Here is a 20,188-nt window from a genome sequence, read left to right as displayed (position 1 = left end):
TTAGTGGGATCTGGTTTCTAGAAAATAAATGACCTTAATCTGATCTATAACTGAGCATACCAGAATGAAGGTACCCAAGACCTAAAAAGGGAAGGGTAAAACTTCAGTTTCAAAACACAACTCATCCTCCATTTCCATTCCATTGCTAAGTCTTCATCTCTGTGCCCCACCTCACTAATTATCAGGTGAAATTCCTTTGGTGACGTCATGGTCAGGGAACAGAAGTCTCACTTACAAAAGGATTTTCTTTATTTTTCATAATTTAGCTGAACCAACACATAACTGAATACTGTAAAGCAACAAAAATGATGTAACATCTTTAATTGTTCTGTTTACTAAATAAGGCTACTACACTCCCTTTAAAATAAATCAAAACAGAGAGTTGGTAGAGTGAGGGATCTGGCTCTTGAGGTCTACATGTACAGTAAATGTATTTACCATCATTTATTGCATGACATTTTAAACCTGACATTGGTCATTTATAGTGCAGTCAGTCCATAACACTTTTCAAGTGGCTGGGCTTTAATTGCTACTTTGACACTGGTCAAAATGCTAAGATTAAATAAGAATTTTGTATATATTGATTTTACTTGAAGACAAAATGATCTATAGTTCATGTTTCCTGCAACCTTTGCATTAAATAAGCCTCAGTATTAGAGCAGGCCTTCAAAAAATTTCTTTAATCAACTTTCATTTTTGTACCTTTCATCTATGGTCACTTGAACAATCGCTATATATTTTTCTTTAGTAGAATAGAACTAGCATAACACTAAGAGTTAATTGGAGTATTAGGTAGTATACTTGAAACCATAATACATTTGCCAGGAAGAAATTAAGCTCCCCTGTTGATTGCATCATATCAATATGTACCAAACTTACATACCGAAAGGTACAGTAAAAGGGAACAAGGTTTTGTTTGTTTCTCTGTTTTGTCATTATTTCCCCCTTGTCTATGCTGTCTTTTCTAAATTGTCACTAACCAATAATGCCAAAAATGTGGGCTTTCTAACAATGAGGTAAAACACTGAAAATGGGATCAAGGAACAGGCTTCAAACTGACCCTTACGGTGTGTGTCGGTGGGTGGGGGGTGGGGAGGAGAAGAAAGAAAGAAAGAGAGAGAGAAGGAAAGAGAGAAAAAGAGAGAAAAGGGAAGGACAGAAAGAGAGGAAGGAAAGAAGGAAGGAAGAAAATGAAAGAAAGATAGGAAGTAAGAAAGAAAAACAAACTTTGCTATGAAGAGCAATGAGTAAAATATTTTACACTCTATTTTTATCAGTACATAAAGACAAAAAAATAAAAATAAAATAAAAATAAAAAATGCCTTCCAACAGTGCAATGGTTGAATGCATTTATGTAATATAAACAACATTATTCTTTGCTTTTTCTACACAGTCCTCTCTGGTCATGCTTTACATCCAGAATGTCCCAATGGAAGAAAGCAAACGACACCAGTCACTTCAGAGACAACTGAAGTAATAAAACACAACTTAACTCTGAACCACTTGTCATGACTGTCAGAGTTATCACGTTAATTGTTAAATAGGATTTTCTACAAATATACAACATATAAAAACTGTTAAATATATAACTTTAGGCTTTTCAAAATACATTTAATGATCTCTTTCAAACAAGTGTTACTTTTGTTTTCTCTTTAATTTGCTTTCTGGTGCTAAATGGTGTATCAGATGAGACATAGGCCACAGATGACCAAACATGCTCTTTGCAAATACTGTATTATCCAACTTTAACTATCAAAAATGGAACTGTAGAAGAGGCATGTTTAACTGGTTAAAACTGAAAATGATTTTAGTACGAGAAAGTCAATCTAAGTACAGAGGAATAAAGGTGCTGTGTAGACAGTTTGTGTTCTTTTTGTCCAAGGTTTTCAAACACACGTCATTTTCTCTCAGTGCTCCATTATTTTCTCTTGAACGTGGCATTTCAAGAGCAGGTCTCTGAGTTAGTTTTTACTGCAGCTTTCCATAAAGACATCTGCTGGACAACAACATATCAGCTTTGTGAAAGCTGGAATCATGTCTATGTGGAGACCTCCTACAATTTAATGACATAACTCTGTTAACAGTAAGATTGTGTCCACTTTAAAATAGATTTTGCTCTTTGGTCTATTGTATATACTGAAAGTATAAGAAAATAAAAGCAATTCAGACAGTTTAGGGCACAAGAAGAGTTTCTCTTTTGCACCTCAGTGTCCTCCCATAGGCAAAACAGTCTTCTCTAAGGCTGATTGGGATGATACTCTTCATTGTAGCAGACTCTTCGGATTAAAACATGTAGGTAACAGCAAGTCCAGCAGTGGTGTATAACGTAGATGAAACGTTAACCATGAACTTTTTTGTATTGCTAATGCCCAAGCATATCTCTTTTTCTATATTCCTTAGTCCAGTGATCCTTAGTATGGTAGAAAAACTTTAGCTCATAACGTAGAGGAATTATGCTGTCATTCATGAGATACAGAGAAACAGACAGTTGAGTTGATGACATATAACGGATGATGATCAACAGCAGTGAAACTTGACTAAGTTAAGTAGCTCACACAGAGCCTAAACCACTCCTACGAGGATTCTGTGTTGCTGCATTTGTCAGGAGACCTGTAAATCAATAAGAACAAATGAGTCAGTGTCTTAATCTACAATCCTGGTTATCTTTGCTGTCCATTATTTTAAAATATACTGTACTGAGATTTTTCAAGCAGACAGTTAACAAATTGGAAGATATATTTTTCACAGCAAATATTTTCTCTCAGAAACAACATATGAAGAAACCTATATTTTTATTTATTATAAAAAATTAACACTTTAATCATTATTTCTAATAAAGCCACATATATAAACGATAATTTACAATAACTTCAATGCCATCTACTTTCTACTAAGTTCCATGCATATTCTTTTCCATAAAAATAGTATCACAGAATATTATTTTACCTGCATTAAAGTTACATATAACAATTTCTAATACACATGGTGATTAATATGACTATTACTTTTTACATATAGGATATGATGAAAAATGGACATGAAAGCCATGACCATTTATTAAAAATGCAAGGATGTTTATGCTGGAGGCTTTTCTGCATTTAAGTTTCCAATGAGCACTAGAGTGCACCTAATTTAATCAATACTGCCCTCTAGCGATGCTATTACAAGCGTAAATTAATGTAAATAATGTTTATTAATAGTAAATTTAATCAGAAATTTGGTTTAGATACACAGCAGGAAAAAAGAACAAAAACCCACAGAAGAATGAAAATGGGCAAAGGACTTCCAAATGAACCTGTTTAAAAGCAAATGGAATGGAAGCAGTGGTTCGAAACAGAACCAAAGTTCACACTTTTAAAGAAAAAGAGTACTGGAAGAAACTACAAACATAAATGAGAAAGGAATGGCTGATTTATACAAGGAGCCAGCTACTCATGCTCACCCAAAATAGCAGTTTAGAAATGGTTTCAAGATTACACTGGTACCATATGACACAAAATGTTTTGAGGTGTATTAAGCAAGCATGATTGTTACAAAATGCCACTTGAACATTCAAACACTATCTTCTTCTTTGGCATTGTTCCGTCTCCAAATGGTCAGAACTATTATTACTGATGGAAATCCCATGCATAACTCCAGAAAATACTGAACAGTGAATGTGAAAGAGCAAAAGAAAATCCAATTCACTTGGTTCAAGGCATATTAAATTTAGAGTTTTTAACCTAATCCTCAGAGCAGTAAATGAAATACCTGCCTCCAAATTAATTTAGTGACAGCTTGAAACATATGGATGTCTCTATACATGTATGTAGAAAGATAGATAGATAGATAGACAGACAGACAGATGAATACTTTCCTTATAATGCATAAAGTGTATGTCATAAATTTCTGCTTTTGTCCTCTCACCTTTTCCAGGAAAAAACACCCCAGAAATCTTGCAAACAGCCTTTTCTTTTCGGACTAGTGATCAGATCTCCAAACCACATGGCCTCAGACAGGCTGAAGGCAAAAAACCTGGTTGATTATTGTGGTATATTCCCCTTTTGAAATATACGTTCAGCAAGAGAAATTAATTTAAAGTTTTGCTTCTATTAATTGTTCTGTTTCCCCTTTATAATGTGTCTTGGGGTTTCTGCTATGCCCCCTATTTTTCTTCCCATTAGAAAAGAACACAACTTTTAAGGTAGTAATACATTTTAGGCAGCAAGACACAAAGCAAAAGTTTTTTGGTTTGTTAAGTCTGAAAGTAAACTACTATTGTGTTACGAATTAGGTTGACTTAGCTCCATCTTTGCTGACTTATGCGGGAATAGCCAAAGCTAAAAGCAACAGCATAAACTGCTGATTGACTGTGTGTTTGGTGTTTTCATAGTGTGCTTCTATACCGTATTGGTCCCAGGATGGAGAGAGTATTCAGGTACCATCACATTCATTTGCAGATACCTGCTGCTTTGTCGTTTTATGGATACGAAAGCTTCCTTCCTGACTTTCTATCACTTTCTCCCCTTTGCACATCCCTGCTATGTGAATATGGTATCAACACCTTAAAAGGAGAGAAGAGGGGAGACAATTATGCCTTTTAAAAATGCTGAGGCAGGGCAGACAGCAGGCTTGAAATAAAGTGATGACAGGAAGAGGAACACATTAGAGAACAGGAGGTGAATTTACAACTTTGGACAATGACAGGAGAAAATGGAATGAGAGGGTGGAAAAGGCACAGGTTAGTCAGGGAAGTTTAAACATCATTTATTAATGAAGATATGAAAAATGAGTGAGATAGATAATAGGAACAACAGATAAAAAGAAGAGATGATAGAAGAGAGTATGAAGAGTCCAGAGAAGAGGCAGAGAATGCACATCTACACTTCCACCTCCTGTATTTTTCCCTTTCATTTCTCATTATAGGTAAATTAATCAGTTCCCAGAAAACCAGACAGATCAAGCAAGAGAAGAGGGATTCCCCAAGTGACCATAAAAAGAACTTGTTTACTATTTATAGTAATAGTCCAAACTGTAAAATAAAAACATAGAATCATAGAACCGTTTAGGTTAGAAAAGACCTTTAAGATCATTGAGTCCAGCTGTTAACCTAGCACTAACAAGTCCACCACTGAACCATGTCCCTAAGTACCACATCTACACGTCTTTTAAATACCTCCAGGGATGGTGACTCAATAACTACCCTGGACAGCCTGTTCCAGTGCTTGACAACCCTTTCGGGGAAGAAAATTTTCCTAACATCAAATCTAAACCACCCCGGCATAACTTGAGGCCATTTCCTCTTGTCCTATCACTTGTTCCTTGGGAGAAGAGACCAACACCCACCTCGCTACAGCCTCCTTTCAGGTAGTTGTAGACAGCGATAAGGTCTCCCTGAGCCTCCTTTTCTTCAGGCTAAACAGCCCCAGTTCCCTCAGCTGCTCCTCATAAGCCTTGTGCTCTAAAGCCTTCACCAGCTTCATTACCCTTCTTCGGACATGCTCTAGCACCAAAATGTCTTTCTTGTAGTGAGGGACCCAAAACTCCTAAAACACAGTATTCTAGGTGCAGCCTCACCAGTGCTGAGTACAGGGGGATGATTACTTCCCTAGTCCTGCTGGCCACATAATTTTGGATACAAGCCAGGATGCTATTAGCCTCCTTGGCCCTCTGGGCACACTGCAGGCTCATATTCAGCTGGCTGTCGATCAAGACCCCATGTTCTTTTCTACCAGACAGTTTTCCAGCTGCTCTTCCCCAAGCCTGTGGCATTGCATGGAGTTGTTGTGACCCAAGCACAGGACCCAGCACTTCTCCTTGTTGAACCTCCTACAACTGGCCCCAGCCCATTCATCCAGCCTGCCCAGATGCAGAACATCCTGCCCTCCAGCAGATCAACACCCCTCAGCTTGGTGTCATCTGCAGACTGACTGAGGGTGCAGTCAATCCCCTCAACCACGTCATTGCTAAAGATGCTAAACAGAACTGGCCCCAGCACGGAGCCCTGGGGAACAGTACTTGTGACCGGCCGCCAGCGGGATGTAACTCCATTCACCACCACTCTTTGGGCTCAGCCATCCAGCCAGCTTTTAACTCAGAGAACAGTACACCCATCCAAGCCATGAGCAGCCAGATTCTCCAGGAGAATGCTGTGGGAAATGTTGCCAAAGGCTTTACTACAGTCTAGATAGACAACATGCACAGCCTTTCCCTAATCCAGGAAGTGGGTCACCTTGTTGTAAAAGGAGATCAGGTTTGTCAAACCGTACCTGCCTTTCATAACCCCATGTTGGCTGGACCTGATCCTCAAGTTGTCCTGCACATGCCACATGATGACACTTAGGTTGATCTGCTGCATAACCTTCCCTGAGACAGAGGTCAGGCTGGCAGTCCTGTAGGTCCCCAGATCGTCCTTCCAGCCTTCCTTGTAGATGGGTTTCACATTTACTAACCTCCCATCAACTGGGACCTCCCCAGTGAGCCAGAACTACTGTTAAATGATTGAAAGTGGCTTGGTGATAACTTCTACCAGCTTCCTCAGTACCCTTGTGTGGATCCCATCCAGCCCCACAGACTTGTTTGTATCTAAGTGGTGTAACAGTTCACTAAACATTTCCACTTGGTTTATGGGGACTTCATTCAGCTCCCTGTCCCTGCCTTCCAGCTCAGGGGGCTGGGTACCCAGAGAACAACTGGTCTTACTATCAAAGACTGAGGCAAAGAAGGCATTAAGTACCTCAGCCTTTTCCTCATCCTTTTCATTATGTTTCCCCCTGTCAACCAGTAAAAGACAGAGATTATCCTTAGCCCTCCTTTTGTTGCTAATGTATTTATAGAAACATTTTTAATTCTCTTTTATGGCAGTGGCCAGATTATTTCTAGCTGGACTTTGGCCCTTCTGATTTTCTCCCTGCATAACCTTATGACATTCTTGTCCTCCTGAGTTGCTTACCCCTTCTTCCAAAGGTCATAAACTCTCATTTTTTTTCCTGAGTTCCAGCCAAAGCTCTCTGTTCAGCCAGGTTGCTCTTCTTCCCTGCCAGCTCATCCTTTGGCACATGGGATGACCTGCTCTGGCAATTGTAAGATTTCCTTCTTGAAAAACGTCCATCCTTTCCGGATTCCTTTGCCCTTCAGGACTGCCTCCCAAGGGACTCTGTCAACCAGGCTCCTAAAAAGTCCAAAGTCTGCACTTTGAAGTCCAAGTTGGCTGCTCTTCTGCACCCCTCCTTACTTCTCTGAGAATCAAAAACTTGAATCAAAGACCATGAGAAGTACCACATCCCTGATAGGCAAGTTTAAAGGAAAATGCTTTTCTTGATGACTGCTTGGCAGCAATTACTAGAATATTAATTAGGTCAGTAGATTGCAATGAAAACTGTAAATTTAAGTACCAATCACATAGTACAAGATTTTCTTTACTGTCCATCTCTACACAGGACTCATGTCACTTCTAGGTGCCATTGCACAAGTCTGTTTGTCACTGACTTTGATGAAGTCAGAATTTCTCCCCAGTGCTTCAGACAGCAGGCTGTAGTTCATTTTTAAGAAGCCAGAAGTTCTTGCTGTAAGTTTGTGGAACTCCTGAGCTTGTTCTACTTTGAGATACTGAGTAGGCATCTAGTACCAGAGATTAAAATTCTACTGTATGTTATCTGTTTATATGATGGATACCCAGTCTCCTGTGTGCTCCACAGAATTCTGCTCAAGAGGAAAAATAATTTTCCTAACTGCATATGAATAGATAATCCAAAGCATAAGAAACAATACCACATATGACCGTATATATCTTATTAGAGTTCTTGGGTAGCATGAATATATCCTGAGAGTGTTTGGCTTATTAGAGCAATTACAACACAGTCCACTTAATTTGTCTTACTCTGGAGGGAGTAGAATAAGGGACCATCTACCTCCAACTGTGCCCTAATGACACGTAAAATAATTCACTGGTTCATTCTTATGGTCAAAGACAAAGGAAAAAAATTAAGCAAGTCATGTTGAGAAGATGGCAATACATGTTGCTTTTCTGAGTTAACAGGCTTTCCACCAAAAGAAAACCTCCCAAAATCTTCTGTCTTTCAGTGTAGTATCTAGGATCGAATTTAGTGAGAAAATATTGGAATTTCTCATCACAAACTGGAAAACTGAGCCAGGCTTACTGTAACTAGCAAATATTTTCAGCATTAGGACTAAGCTTCAGGTATGTCTGTCCTGACCTTTTAAATGGAATCCACATAAATACCAACGATTCCATGTCAATCCTGGTAAAGCTTTAGCAGTTTCATCTGGTTTCCACTCTGTATTTTAGAATAAAAATGAAAGTCAGAGTGAAGCAAAGTCATTACTTTTGCTTCAGTAGCCAAGTGCTTTTACATGACTGCCTGTTGAATTTATATTGGCACTCTGTGATGACAACTCTGAACTATCTATCATGTTTCCAGCATGGATTTCTGGAAATTTTCTGGATGCCCACAAAGTAATTGGTCATATTAAAGAGGTTTCAGTGTTGCCTAGCAGCTGAAGTACTTGTCTAAACTGTGTGTTTTACACTTTCAGCAACAGTCTTAAAAATGCCTCTGGGAATCTTATGATTCTGTATAGCACCTAGCACCCATCAGCGTATAAGGCTTCTGATTTTAGTTTGGGGTTTTTTGTTTGTTTTGGGTTTTTGAGGTTTTTTGCACAAAGATAATTCACAGAGATGGATGTAGGTTGAGCCAATCTCTGTCTCACAAATCCACTCATAATGGAAACAGTTCCAAACCTTTTACCAACTGAGTGCAAGTCAGATAAACAGCATGTCTTTCCCCTCTGCTTCTGCAGCTAAGTCCCTGAATAACTAAGTATATGTAATGCAGAAAGAAAGATATAAAAGCATTAAAATGCCCAGTGAAAACCTTACACTGCCTTACAAGACACTTCATGCTTTTCAGGAATGAAAATGTAAATTTCTGGTGATGATCCAAGCAGTAGCAGTGACCTGTTGCATCTACGAGAACTCCCAAAGTCCCTCTTGCAAATGTACTCTGTTTTCCGCCCTTCCTCTGTGCTGTTCATATGTGCAAATTGAATTGTTTAGTGTTCAGAAAAAGACAAGTTAATCTAACTTTAAAGTGCCTGCAGCTATTAGGAATAAGAAAAAGAAGCATGGAAGCTACTATAAGTAGTAGTGCTGTTATTCTGTCTCACGGAGCTAGCCATGGGAAGGACATCTTCAGAGTTCAAACTGTAATACCTGCAGAACTAGGAATAAGATTGGTCAAATGTAGTGTTTGTGCTTGTGGGTGAACGTTTCTAAAAAGCAGCCTAGCATATTAGGTAGTGTATACACAGGTATACTTCCCTGTGTTGCACTCCAACAAAGTAGCATTCATGAGTTACAGGTAGCAGAATCCAATTAGCTGCCTTCTAGGAGAACAAGCTTTTTCTTTAACACCCATTGTTTGTTTGTTTTCACTTCTAGTATTCAAGTCAGACACAGAAAGAACTATTTATTCCAACTCTTTTTCCCAATAAATATTATTTTAATATCGATCACCTGTCCAGAACTAAAACCAAAAGTCCCATTTTCCCTTAAATAACACACCTAGCTCTATCTTCTCAACTTTCTCTGACCACCTGGCAGTACTATCATCTTGACTATAAGTTCCCTTTTCTGTTAAATTCCTGTTTGTTTCATATTACCTTTTTGGAATGTACAAGATCTTGGAATGTGCTGGGTCAGATCATATACTCCTTCCTTCTACTACATTACTACTTCCTAAGCAATACTAGTGAAGGCAGTGGGACTATTCTTATAATTAGATAACCCCTACAATAATGAAAATTTTAGAATCAGCCGTTGTAACCCAGTTGAAATACATTTGACCCTGGGTCATGCAGGTGACCCATGTTTAAGAGCTCAGCCCTAGGCATATATAACAATGCAAGCTTGCTTTGCAGCATCTGAACATATGCTAAGCAAAAGCAATGGAGGTGGCAGAAAAGATGGCAATAAGAATATCAGAACATTCAAAGCCCTTAAGCCCAAAGTTGATCATGGGAGATTTTTGTCTGTGGATAACAAAAGAGCCAGGAAGGTGTCATTCTGCTCCCTATAAAAGTTTAAAGCTAGCTCCTTGAAGCAACGTGGATAGAAAGAGGGAATGATGAAGAGGATTACACATCCTGTAAGGTGTAACAATGCTAAACAGGGCATTTTCATCTCTCAATGTGCTGGGTAAAAACCAAACACACTTAACAGGCCTTGAGCAATTAACCCAATTGCATCTGATTTCTTTCTGCTCTTTCAAAATGGTTAGAGGTGTGCACATATATGAAGCTTAGTAACAGGTAAGACTAAGAAAGATTTGTAACTAACTGGCATGGAATTGCAAACTTGAAAAATTACTACTTCTCTGCCTCCCTTTTACTCTTCAACTAAAAGCAACTGCAATATTAGCATGATTGGAAGTGTATAAAAATAGCCAGGGACTTTCCTCAGGGTACTGAAAAAATAACCTGGATTTACCATTCCTGAGTCTTTTCTCTAAGGCAGTAGACAGGTTCAGATTAACTCACCAATGCATTTAAGAATCTATTTTTATTTAAATGCAGTAACTTAATCTATATTGAAATAGTAATATTTATACTATGTACCTATATTGAATGCATAGTCTTTATAGATTTAACAAATCTTAACAAAGACATACCCTTAATTACATTAAACCTTTCTTGTGAAAGATATGCCTTAAATATTTGTGTGCTAATAAAAATCTATTACATATAATGACGTTTAATAAAATAATGCTTGTATTGCCACAACAGAAGAATATATCATGAAGAGGGTGATGTTTTAATCAAAGTTTAATAAACAGTCTTGCCTACAGTTATAGTTTACTAGTATACTCAATGGGAAAAAAAAAAATCAAAAAAGAAAAAAAAACCCCAAACCTCAACAACCTACATCAGCCATCACTAAAGTCCACAAATCTAAACTATTACTTTTTATTCTCTAATTAGAGGAGAAGATTGTTCAGGGGCACCTGTGAGTGACATCTGATTGACAGGCAGCTGGTCTGGAGCAAGGTTAGTATCACACTCAAAATAAAAATTGGAACAGTGATTTCCTAAGACTGTGAGAATAGTTAAACCTAAATGACTAACACATCAAAAAGGCAGCATGGTTTTAGATGGAATATTTAGGATATTTCATTGATTAAAAGAGATAATTATGACTTACAAAGCACAAGCTTTAAATAAGAAGTTCAAGAGCCAGTGAAGGAACTGAATAGTCAATGTTCACCAGTGAGATACTATGTCTGCTTTAAATATTCCATCTGGCAATTCATTGCTTAGGAAAGCAGTCATGTTTTGCATCATTCCAGAAAGCAATGTAGCACAGTAGATGACTTTTAACAAGCAATCTTTACAAGTATGTTATGTATGAGAAATAAATCTCAGTATTTAAAATTACTCTGGTTAGCCTTCATCTGTGACTTGAGAAAGTAGTAAGCGGACAACTGTGGGAAGTAGCAGTAGGGGAAGAATATATGTATGTAGGTCAAGTAAGAAGAATGCAGGAGGGTTTTTATTCTCTTATAGCCCTATTTGAAAACAAAAGAAAGAACATACACAGCATTCTTCTGTAGAAATAACATACAGGCAAACTGCAAACAGAAAAGCAAGTGTGGTCTTCAAAAAAGCTTAAATGTATGTGGACACTTCAGTAGAAGAAAGCCCATGGCTGTTCTTAATCCTTATATCCACTGCAAAGAAGGTCACATTTTCTAAAGGTAAAATTTTCTAAAACAGGATTGTTCTTAGACAGCCCTCTTGTATGTATATGGAAATCAACACAAGCATGTATCAGCACAGATTAGTTCAGCTTTTTAAACCTTGATTCTACTCACTTTCAGTGCAAAACCAAAAATTCCCAGCCTAACAGATTGTTACGTCCTTGTTAACAGGTTTATGAGATTCAGTTCCTGGCCTCAAAGACACATCATAAAATGTGAAAAATCTCTCCCTGAAACACTTGGCTGCAGAAACAGTGATGTTCTTCAGGGAAGTGAAATGGATATTCCTTAAAAATATATAAAATAAAAGTAAAAAGTCAACATTCCTGTCTTGTATCAGATTAAACCCAAGGTTTTTAGAGATTCTTCAATCCTTCATTCAATCATAAACATTCTGAAAGGACAGTGAAAACTGCAGTGACTTAACAAAGTTTTTTCTTCAGGATTTGGGGAGAGGAAGGATATTTCCAACAGGGTAAGGGGAAAATTGACAGGGCAGATGATTTTGCATACAGCAATATCGGTTCATCCTGTTTATGACAACATATCCATACGCCTTACAGACCTTCAAGTTCTCTTGTACATCCTATCAGGAAGTAATTTTGTTTGTTTTGTTAGATATTCTTAGAATCCCAACTAAAATATCCTTTCGTAAACCTATGCTCAACCTCCAGTTTTAAGTTTTGCATGACTATGGCAAAGCTGCGAAGAAGGATCAGACAGGGAATTTAAGGATCATTATCCCAAATTAGCCAATTAAAACATTTTTAATCCTTTAGTGCCAAAGCAGAACCTAAATGCATTATACTATGTAGTACACTATTCTGATTAACAGCACAGATATATTTAAACCTAAAACAAAGCAGGGTTGCATACAATGTAGCAGTTAAAAATCCAACCAGTGTGTCACTGTCTACTGGAGGCAGAGTGCTCTGTACACTGTGCAGCATATTGGATCTAAATTCTTTGGCAAGATCACCGTTACTCTCCCTACCCTGTTTCTGTGATATTTTGGCAAGCAGTGCTGTAGTAATCAGATTTCTGCAGTAGACTGAAAACAAACAACAAAAGAGGAAAAATAAACTGTGGCAAATGTCAAGGAATTTTCTATGATTTACAATAAATTTTACACAGACAAGGGACAGAACTATATGAAGGCACCTGCAATAAAACTTCTGGAGAGCAGGAGAGGAGGTGAATCTGATTATCTCTTGACACACAAAGATACCAGTCTCGGAGAATCTTATCACCTTACATAGTTTATGTGCCTCTCATAGAACTGGGGTAAGCCCCCTACCTTGTAGTAACCTTTCTCACTCACATTTTAGGGATTCCTAAAATTCCTCAGTGCCTCTTCCATGACAGCCCTTCAACTTCCCATTATTATTATCTCCTTGGGACAAATTCAGAGGTTCTGAGACCTAAATGTAGGTACCTGTATGTGATGAGTGTGATCTCAGTCAGGGTCAACAAAATCTAGAGTTCAGTTCTGCTTAAACATAGATGCTCAGCGCCTGTGAGACATGCTTGGGCATCTCCCCTGATCTCCAGATGCTGTTTCAAAAGCCCTTGTGTCATACATTTGCACTCCTGAACATGTCTTAGACTCTTGGAGCATCTAGGCTGCCCTGGTCATGTAAGTTCAGGAAAATTAATTCTGTCCTTATTCTGTTTTCTTGAGATGAAGACTTCCAAGCAGTTCCTGCTTGTGACTCGGTGGGCCTCATTGGGTCATGGGTCCACTAGACCACATGAATCACTGCCCAAGCCATATTCTCATTACTGAGCATTTCCTCTGGGTTGAGTCGTGCAGGGACAGGGAAGAGGAAGAAGATACCAACCTTGTGATCAGTCCCTGTGCCTAAGAAGCAAGTGATCATGGTTTAGTTAGCTAAGGCTATGAGGCAGACCATGAAACATTTGTGTGGGTCCATCCTTAAGGGAGAAATGTCATTACAGTGATCACACAATCCTAGAAGTTCAGGAGGATGGGATCACAGATAAGCATCTCATTACACTAAGCACATGTTATTACAAGTGTTATGAGAGCTGTCAATTTGTTAGAAGCATTTATCCAACCTTTGTTATCTTTTAAGCTTGTTTTCACATTATAAGAATGACAAATAGTAACATCAGACCCTGAGAAGACTTAAAAAATGACTGAGCTATTTTAGACATGCTTCTGGGTTAAATCAGAGTAAAATGCAGTTTTCCATTCCTCACTTGTTCCAATAACAGGTGTAGAACGGACCTTGCTGGTTCATAAAACAGTTACTCAGGCGAAATTCAATGAACCTGAGAAGCATATAAGCTTCAGCTGAAGACAAGGATCAAGATACACTATTGACAATGTTATTAGTGAACCCAGTGTGGTGGATCACACAGTACCTGTGCTGTTCATCACAGGACTATTTTTGAGTTCAAAATCTAACACAACAAAAGAACTCCAGGAATAACTAACAAGAAACTTATTTTTTAAATTAATATTTTATACTTTAGGATTTTTTCATTATGGTGAGATTTTTGCTGCTGAGAATTCACAGATTTCTTTTCCTCATCATAGATTTTCTCAGATTTGAAAAAATATACAAGAGATTTGAAAGACTTCAGCTGCTGGCAGTATCAAGCCCTTGGTTCTTCTGATATGTCTGGGTTTGTGAGGGGGAGGTTCTCAAGACAGAAGGAAGAGATATCACCATGTTTTAGCAGTTACAAGAAAGTACATCAAAGTTAAGGGGATAGGTCCTAAAATATTAACTATAATCCAGATGGCCTGCGTGGGTGAAACTTGAGAATGTTTAATGAGAAATCACACAAAACTCAGATGCTATAGAAACAAGAGATAAAACAGAAAAAGAGGAAAATGTATTACTGATTCTGCCAGACATGCTAGGCAACATTTCATAAATATCAGATGGAAAAAGTCATGATCAATCTTTCCTTTGAGGTCAGGAATTACATGCCATATAGAACAGGACTAATGCACAAATGACATAGTCTGATTTGAGTTTCTGCTGTTGGAAAGAGACCTGTATATTCTCCTGTCCTGGCTTAGGCTATGAGTTTCTTGGAGATGTCATGGTACCAAGGTTAATTAACAAGGAATAGTTTGTGTTTCTCTGACATTGGCCCTTTTTCACTAATTAAACAGAAATGGAAAAAAGAAGCTGCTTTTTTTTTTTTTTTTTTTTTTTTCCTAAGTAGGAGAGAAAATCTGCTCTGTGTAGGAGACAATGTGGGTGTGTTCCACAGATTCTGTAAGATTCACAGGGCCCACTGTGGGAATGACAACACAGGCAGGAAAGTGCTATTGAAAGACAGTCTTGCAAGGTACAAGCATAAAACTTGCCCAAGCAGTCACATCTGTTTGTAAGGCTTAGCTGCAACTCTACACTCTGTTAGTAAAGTTTTCCATCACTGATAGATTCAATAGGTGCAAGAACATGTAAAAGTTATTTTGAATAATTTTGCTTAAGGAAAAAAAATGATATTTCAAGAAGATAATCTTTCATTTTAAAGAGAATCAATTACTTTTTCATTTTGCATCCCAGGAATAGTACTGTGTAGTAAGAGATGCTATTACCAGTATATACTATTAGTTTGGACATTTATTACTTAAATAATTAGTATCACTTCTTAGTAAGAACCAACTGGGATGTCTTATTTTTAATGTCACAGTGTTATCTGTTTGTGCTGTGGTAAAACTATATACTTCAATCTGAAAAATAAACCCCTGCACTCTAATAATTAGCCCATTTACCTCTGGGCATCTAAAAGCTTAACCTAGGATTTTGTTAGTCAAGGACAGTTTTTATGGAAAACCAGACATTTTGAGGTAGCAACACAGTTTTTTTCAGCGCATACTGCAACTCTGTACACATATTTTAGTTATTTTATTTAGGTCCCTCCCATTTAAATACATATATCATACCAAATGGTCTAAAAATATATAGCCTAATAGTCTTTGAGGAAAAAAATACAATTGTTTTTATCATGTAAATGAAATGAAATCTTGCCTTTGGAAGGCCCTGTGTCTCCACTGATGATAAAAGCTAACAGCAACTAGTTTCTGGAGTCATGTAACTGGTAAGTGCCTTATATAGAGGAATGAATCTGGATTTCACCATTTTTTTGATATTTTAAAAAATATGTTCCTTGGTTTTCTTGGGTTTTGTTTTGGGTGTTTCGTTTTTGGGTTTTTTTGTTTGGTTGGTTGTATTTTTTTCTTTTTAATGAAGAGATTTATGCTATACAACTTCTAACAATAAGATGATGTTTTCATCTTCCTAGAAAAAAACTATTCAAGCTAAGATATTAACAGGAAGACAGCTGCTTTTCTAGTTAGTACATTTGATGCTTAGCTTCTTTTCATTGCAGCACAGACAGGGGACACTTTCTAGACATTTTAATCAGTGTTAAGTAGCATTAGGCCCTAATAATTTTAAAATAAGACAATCGCAAAATAAAATGTATACCTAAAAATGGATTTGATCAATATATCCTATTATAACACATCAGTAGGAATGAAACACATTATAATTGCTACTGATATGCCATAAAACAATGTCATAAGAATAATGAAAATGAGAAATAATGTGATGCAATTAAAAAGTTTCTTTTGGATTCCAAAAATTAAAGGTACTGAAATAATTCAAATTCAAATTAAAAGAACATTGACATTTTTAACAAATACAATTAGTTATTGCTCTGAGTTTTTGTCGATTTAACTTTTGAGTCAGGAGAATTTTAAATTATTCCTGAATCTCCTCCCTTTTAATAACTTCATACCAGTACACTGACTAAAAAAATAGGAGGGAGGAGGGTTCACTTTTTTATGATATATGCACTACCAAGTTTTTAAACTTACTCTGATAAAGTATGCTTAATTAACCTGTGGTACTTCTTCATAGAGTTTCAAAATGCAGAACAGCTATACCAATTGGTAATAGAATAACTTTTCATGATGATTATCCATTTAAAAGTGTACTTAGGTTGGTATTTGGTTACACTAGCATTCTTCTATAAATAGTAGAGTATCTGCATATTCCATGAATAAGCTCTGTTCCTGGGAATTTTCATTGAAAATCTGGCACTGTGGTAAGTCAGAGCTCTGACATCTGGAACGCTTTGGGCTGACTCCAGATGGAGTACAAAAAAAAAAAAAAAAAAAAAAAAAAAAAAAAAAAAAAAAAATTGCCAGAGGTCATCTTTCTCAAAGATGGACCAGGCATCCAGGGCCAAGCACGTATAAACCACAACTGAGCACTTTGCCCTCAAAATTAAGAAACAGGTCAGGTTGACTTGAAAATAATCTTATCATTCCTAGAAAGGACACCAATCTGCCCACTTACAAGATACACAGTTGCCTAAACAGTTGACTAAACCCACAAAAACACCTTTAATATTTGGAAACAAAAAAAGGATATGGGTTATAAGTAGGCATATTTCAGAACCCACAGATTCAAATCTGTATTAATGTCAACAAAGAGATAAATACATTTTGATGTAAAGCCTCATACATAGTTTGATCTGAAATTAGTGCCAAGATTCATCAAAAGCTGTCAATTGCCATTTGCTGTGCTAATTTGAGACATTCATGTACTTAAATATAAGTATACTTTGTTTTTCTGCAATCCTGCAGATTCTCCTGAGACCACTGGCTTATTTCCCAGACATCTCTGTGAAGGATAATCTGCTCATAGAAAATATAACATATAATTTCATAAAGTGAAAAGTGTGGCAGAACACTTCTGTCTGGCAAGTTTGTGAGTTAGGGGAAATAAGTGTTTCAGTCTCAAGACAAGAAAGACAAACTGAACTCTTGGCTAAGTCCTTAAGGCTTACAAAATTAAAAATAATTAAAATAAATGTTCCTTGGTCCTTTTGCCAAATAAATGTAATTAATTACTTGTTGATTAAATTTCTGCTGTTTAATATCTGTGATAAAAAGCTTTTTATTAATGACTGATCAACTGTATGAACAAAGACTGTAGATCTCACAATTCAATTCCTATTGCAAATGAGGCATATGGGCTGTTGTAATATCTAAAACATCAGCTAACATACATACTTTTCCTTAAACACAGTTCACAGCTATCACCTATAAACTGAAAAGAAAGTTATTCCCTGGGATTCTAATGAGGGAATAAGGCCTACAGTTCTGTAACACTTTAAATCGCAGAAAGAGGTAAGGGGACTAATGAAGTATGTAGGTGCCATATCTGGAAGCAGTGTGGCTGTTAGCATAGCAGAGTTATTAAATTTTATTACATCAGAGAAGCTCTTAGTTGAATTGTGTGAGCCTGCAGGTTCTGGTTAGTACTTCTTTGGTGGATGTCTCACAGCCTTAATGTCAATGTGTTCACAGATTCAAGACTAATTTTAATCAGATGATGTGTGAAGAACCACTTTTTTTTCTCTTTTGTCCTTTCCTTTCTTTTTTTTTTTTGTTTGTTTTGTTTTAAGGTTCCCTTCAAAAGAATATCCTCTGTGCTAGGTTGCAGTATCACATTCTCCCTCCTCCTTGCAATGTTTCTGGCTGCAGACTGGTAAATCTAAACCAAGAAAGGTTTAGTGTTTGCTCTCCCTTACCTTAACTCTAGGCTAGATATAAAGTGGCTTTCAATTCCTACACTGAAAAAAGATCAGAATACAAGTTTCTTGCCTCATCTGTAACTATTTCTAATTAGGCCTAACCACTAAGTCTTAGGGCTCACTTCATTAACCCCAGCATACCATGTGCAGATGCCTCAATGTACTGAATGCTGATGGATCTGAACAGGTTCCACTAATAATGGTTACCTGCCTACTTCACCAGGAACTGGAGCTCCTACAGCTATGCACGTTGGCACTTGTGGGGACTACCTCCCACAGGAATAAATTGCAGCAGTCCAGCCACTTCCTTGAAGTGAATCAATCTTCTGCCTTACATGTATTATGAGACAAAAGTCTGCACAGGGAGAGGTAGAGCAGAATACCTGGCTTCTGATAAATAGACTTGGTAGAAGTTTGGACAGCCCAAAACCCCAGAGGTTCCCAGACCTATTAACACTCGGGCAGTTAACCTGCAAAACGATATTCAGACTCAATGAAACCTCCTGAGAGATTGCATTCTGGCTTTGACTCTGAGTCCTCTGTGGTATTGTTAATTGGTACAAAAAGGTGCTGGTGCATTCTCCTACAGCTCTGGGATTTGAGGAAATTACCTTTGGATTCAGTGCTTTGTGCGGGAGCCCAGAGTACCAATACGCGCTGGATCAGCTTCAGTCCAGACTTAAGTGAGGGAATATGCACTTACTGGATATCAAACATACTTACCTACAAGACAGGCACTAAATTGCTCAGTTTTTCCACAGTAGCCACACCTCTGGCTGTTTGCAGAATAAAATGATACGCCTGTAAGCAACTTTACTGGGAAAAACAGGTTGTTTATAAAATTATAAGGACCAAAGCTACTAGGTAGGATTTTTGTTGAAAACAGTCTTGGATTTCAGCCTCACCGATAAAACAGGAACAGTATACACACAAATACATTGCACTAGAGGATTCAAGTAAAGTATGGTTCCATTCAAGAAAGCCTATTTCCCCATGTGCTGCCTCTGATAATCTGTTTCCATTAACATTTGTGCCTTAATCACTGCACCAAAACTATAGAAAAACATTTTAAATACACATTCTTGACTTCACTGTTACAAAGCGCGCACCTCTGTATCGACTATGGGCTATATTCCTCAGGAATTATGAAAAGGAAGTCAGAGTGAATAAAACCAAACAGGTTCTAGCCCCCATGAGCCTAAATTGCTTTTGAAAACAATCCTGAACATTTTGAATCCTGTAGCATAACAATATTTACTCAGTAAATAACACTCAGGTGCCTTCCAGTGTAATTATGATAAATACAGCATCACAAGATTCAAGAGGAATGTCTGCTCTAGGAGCAAGGAATGCTGACAGGTTTTGCACATGATGAGGGAGCAGATAGCCTACTGCATATCTCTTAATCCTCACCATTCACCAGTCTCACCCTCTACATCATCTTAGAAGGATGTCTCCACAAAAGGTGTTTCTCCAAGAATGCATTCAGAAGGAGACCTAGTTTTCATTTCTTAATGAAGTTAACTTGATTTGGAACTGCTGAAGCAGACAGAGAGTCGAAATCAGCAAAGCCATTTTGCAGTTGTTTTTCATGGCAAAGCTATGCTGTAGGCATGGAGGACTGACGGGAATGCCTAAGGTCAGACCTGCTCTCAAAGAGCTCAACCAGATACTCTCGACAAGTTCTAGATGTTCTAGAAGCACTAAGATGGGACAAAAAAATAACAGAAACTTTCATAAATGTATCATGCCCTCTGAGGACTGCATTTATGACACACTAATGCATATACTGTCTTATTCCTAGTATGACCCTGATATTTGTTAAATCTAAGAATTTT

General features: G+C 37.5%; 1 protein-coding gene across 6 annotated transcripts in view; it reads right to left on the bottom strand.

Annotated features, from left to right (window-relative positions):
• Nucleotides 1-227: 227 nt before the first annotated feature.
• The window catches only part of TAFA5 (TAFA chemokine like family member 5), a 451,127-nt gene continuing 431,166 nt past the window's right edge, over nucleotides 228-20,188 (bottom strand). For 4 of the 6 annotated variants that reach the window (XR_008822310.1, XR_008822312.1, XR_008822313.1 and 1 more), the window contains 2 exons: nucleotides 3,907-3,999; nucleotides 228-2,610 (listed from right to left, as the gene is read on the bottom strand). Coding sequence is in view for 1 of the 6 variants with exons in the window: in XM_056341790.1 (XP_056197765.1) it covers nucleotides 2,602-2,610 (9 nt within the window). In the remaining 5 variants the exon portion in view is untranslated. The remainder of the gene's footprint in view (nucleotides 2,611-3,906; nucleotides 4,000-20,188) is intronic. The other 2 variants (XR_008822311.1, XM_056341790.1) reach the window with 1 other exon arrangement.

Source organism: Falco biarmicus, chromosome 5, assembly GCF_023638135.1.
Source record: "Falco biarmicus isolate bFalBia1 chromosome 5, bFalBia1.pri, whole genome shotgun sequence".
Lineage (NCBI taxonomy): Eukaryota > Metazoa > Chordata > Aves > Falconiformes > Falconidae > Falco > Falco biarmicus.
The sequence above is the reverse complement of the archived record's forward strand: the minus strand, read 5'-3'. Positions and strand labels throughout refer to the sequence as shown.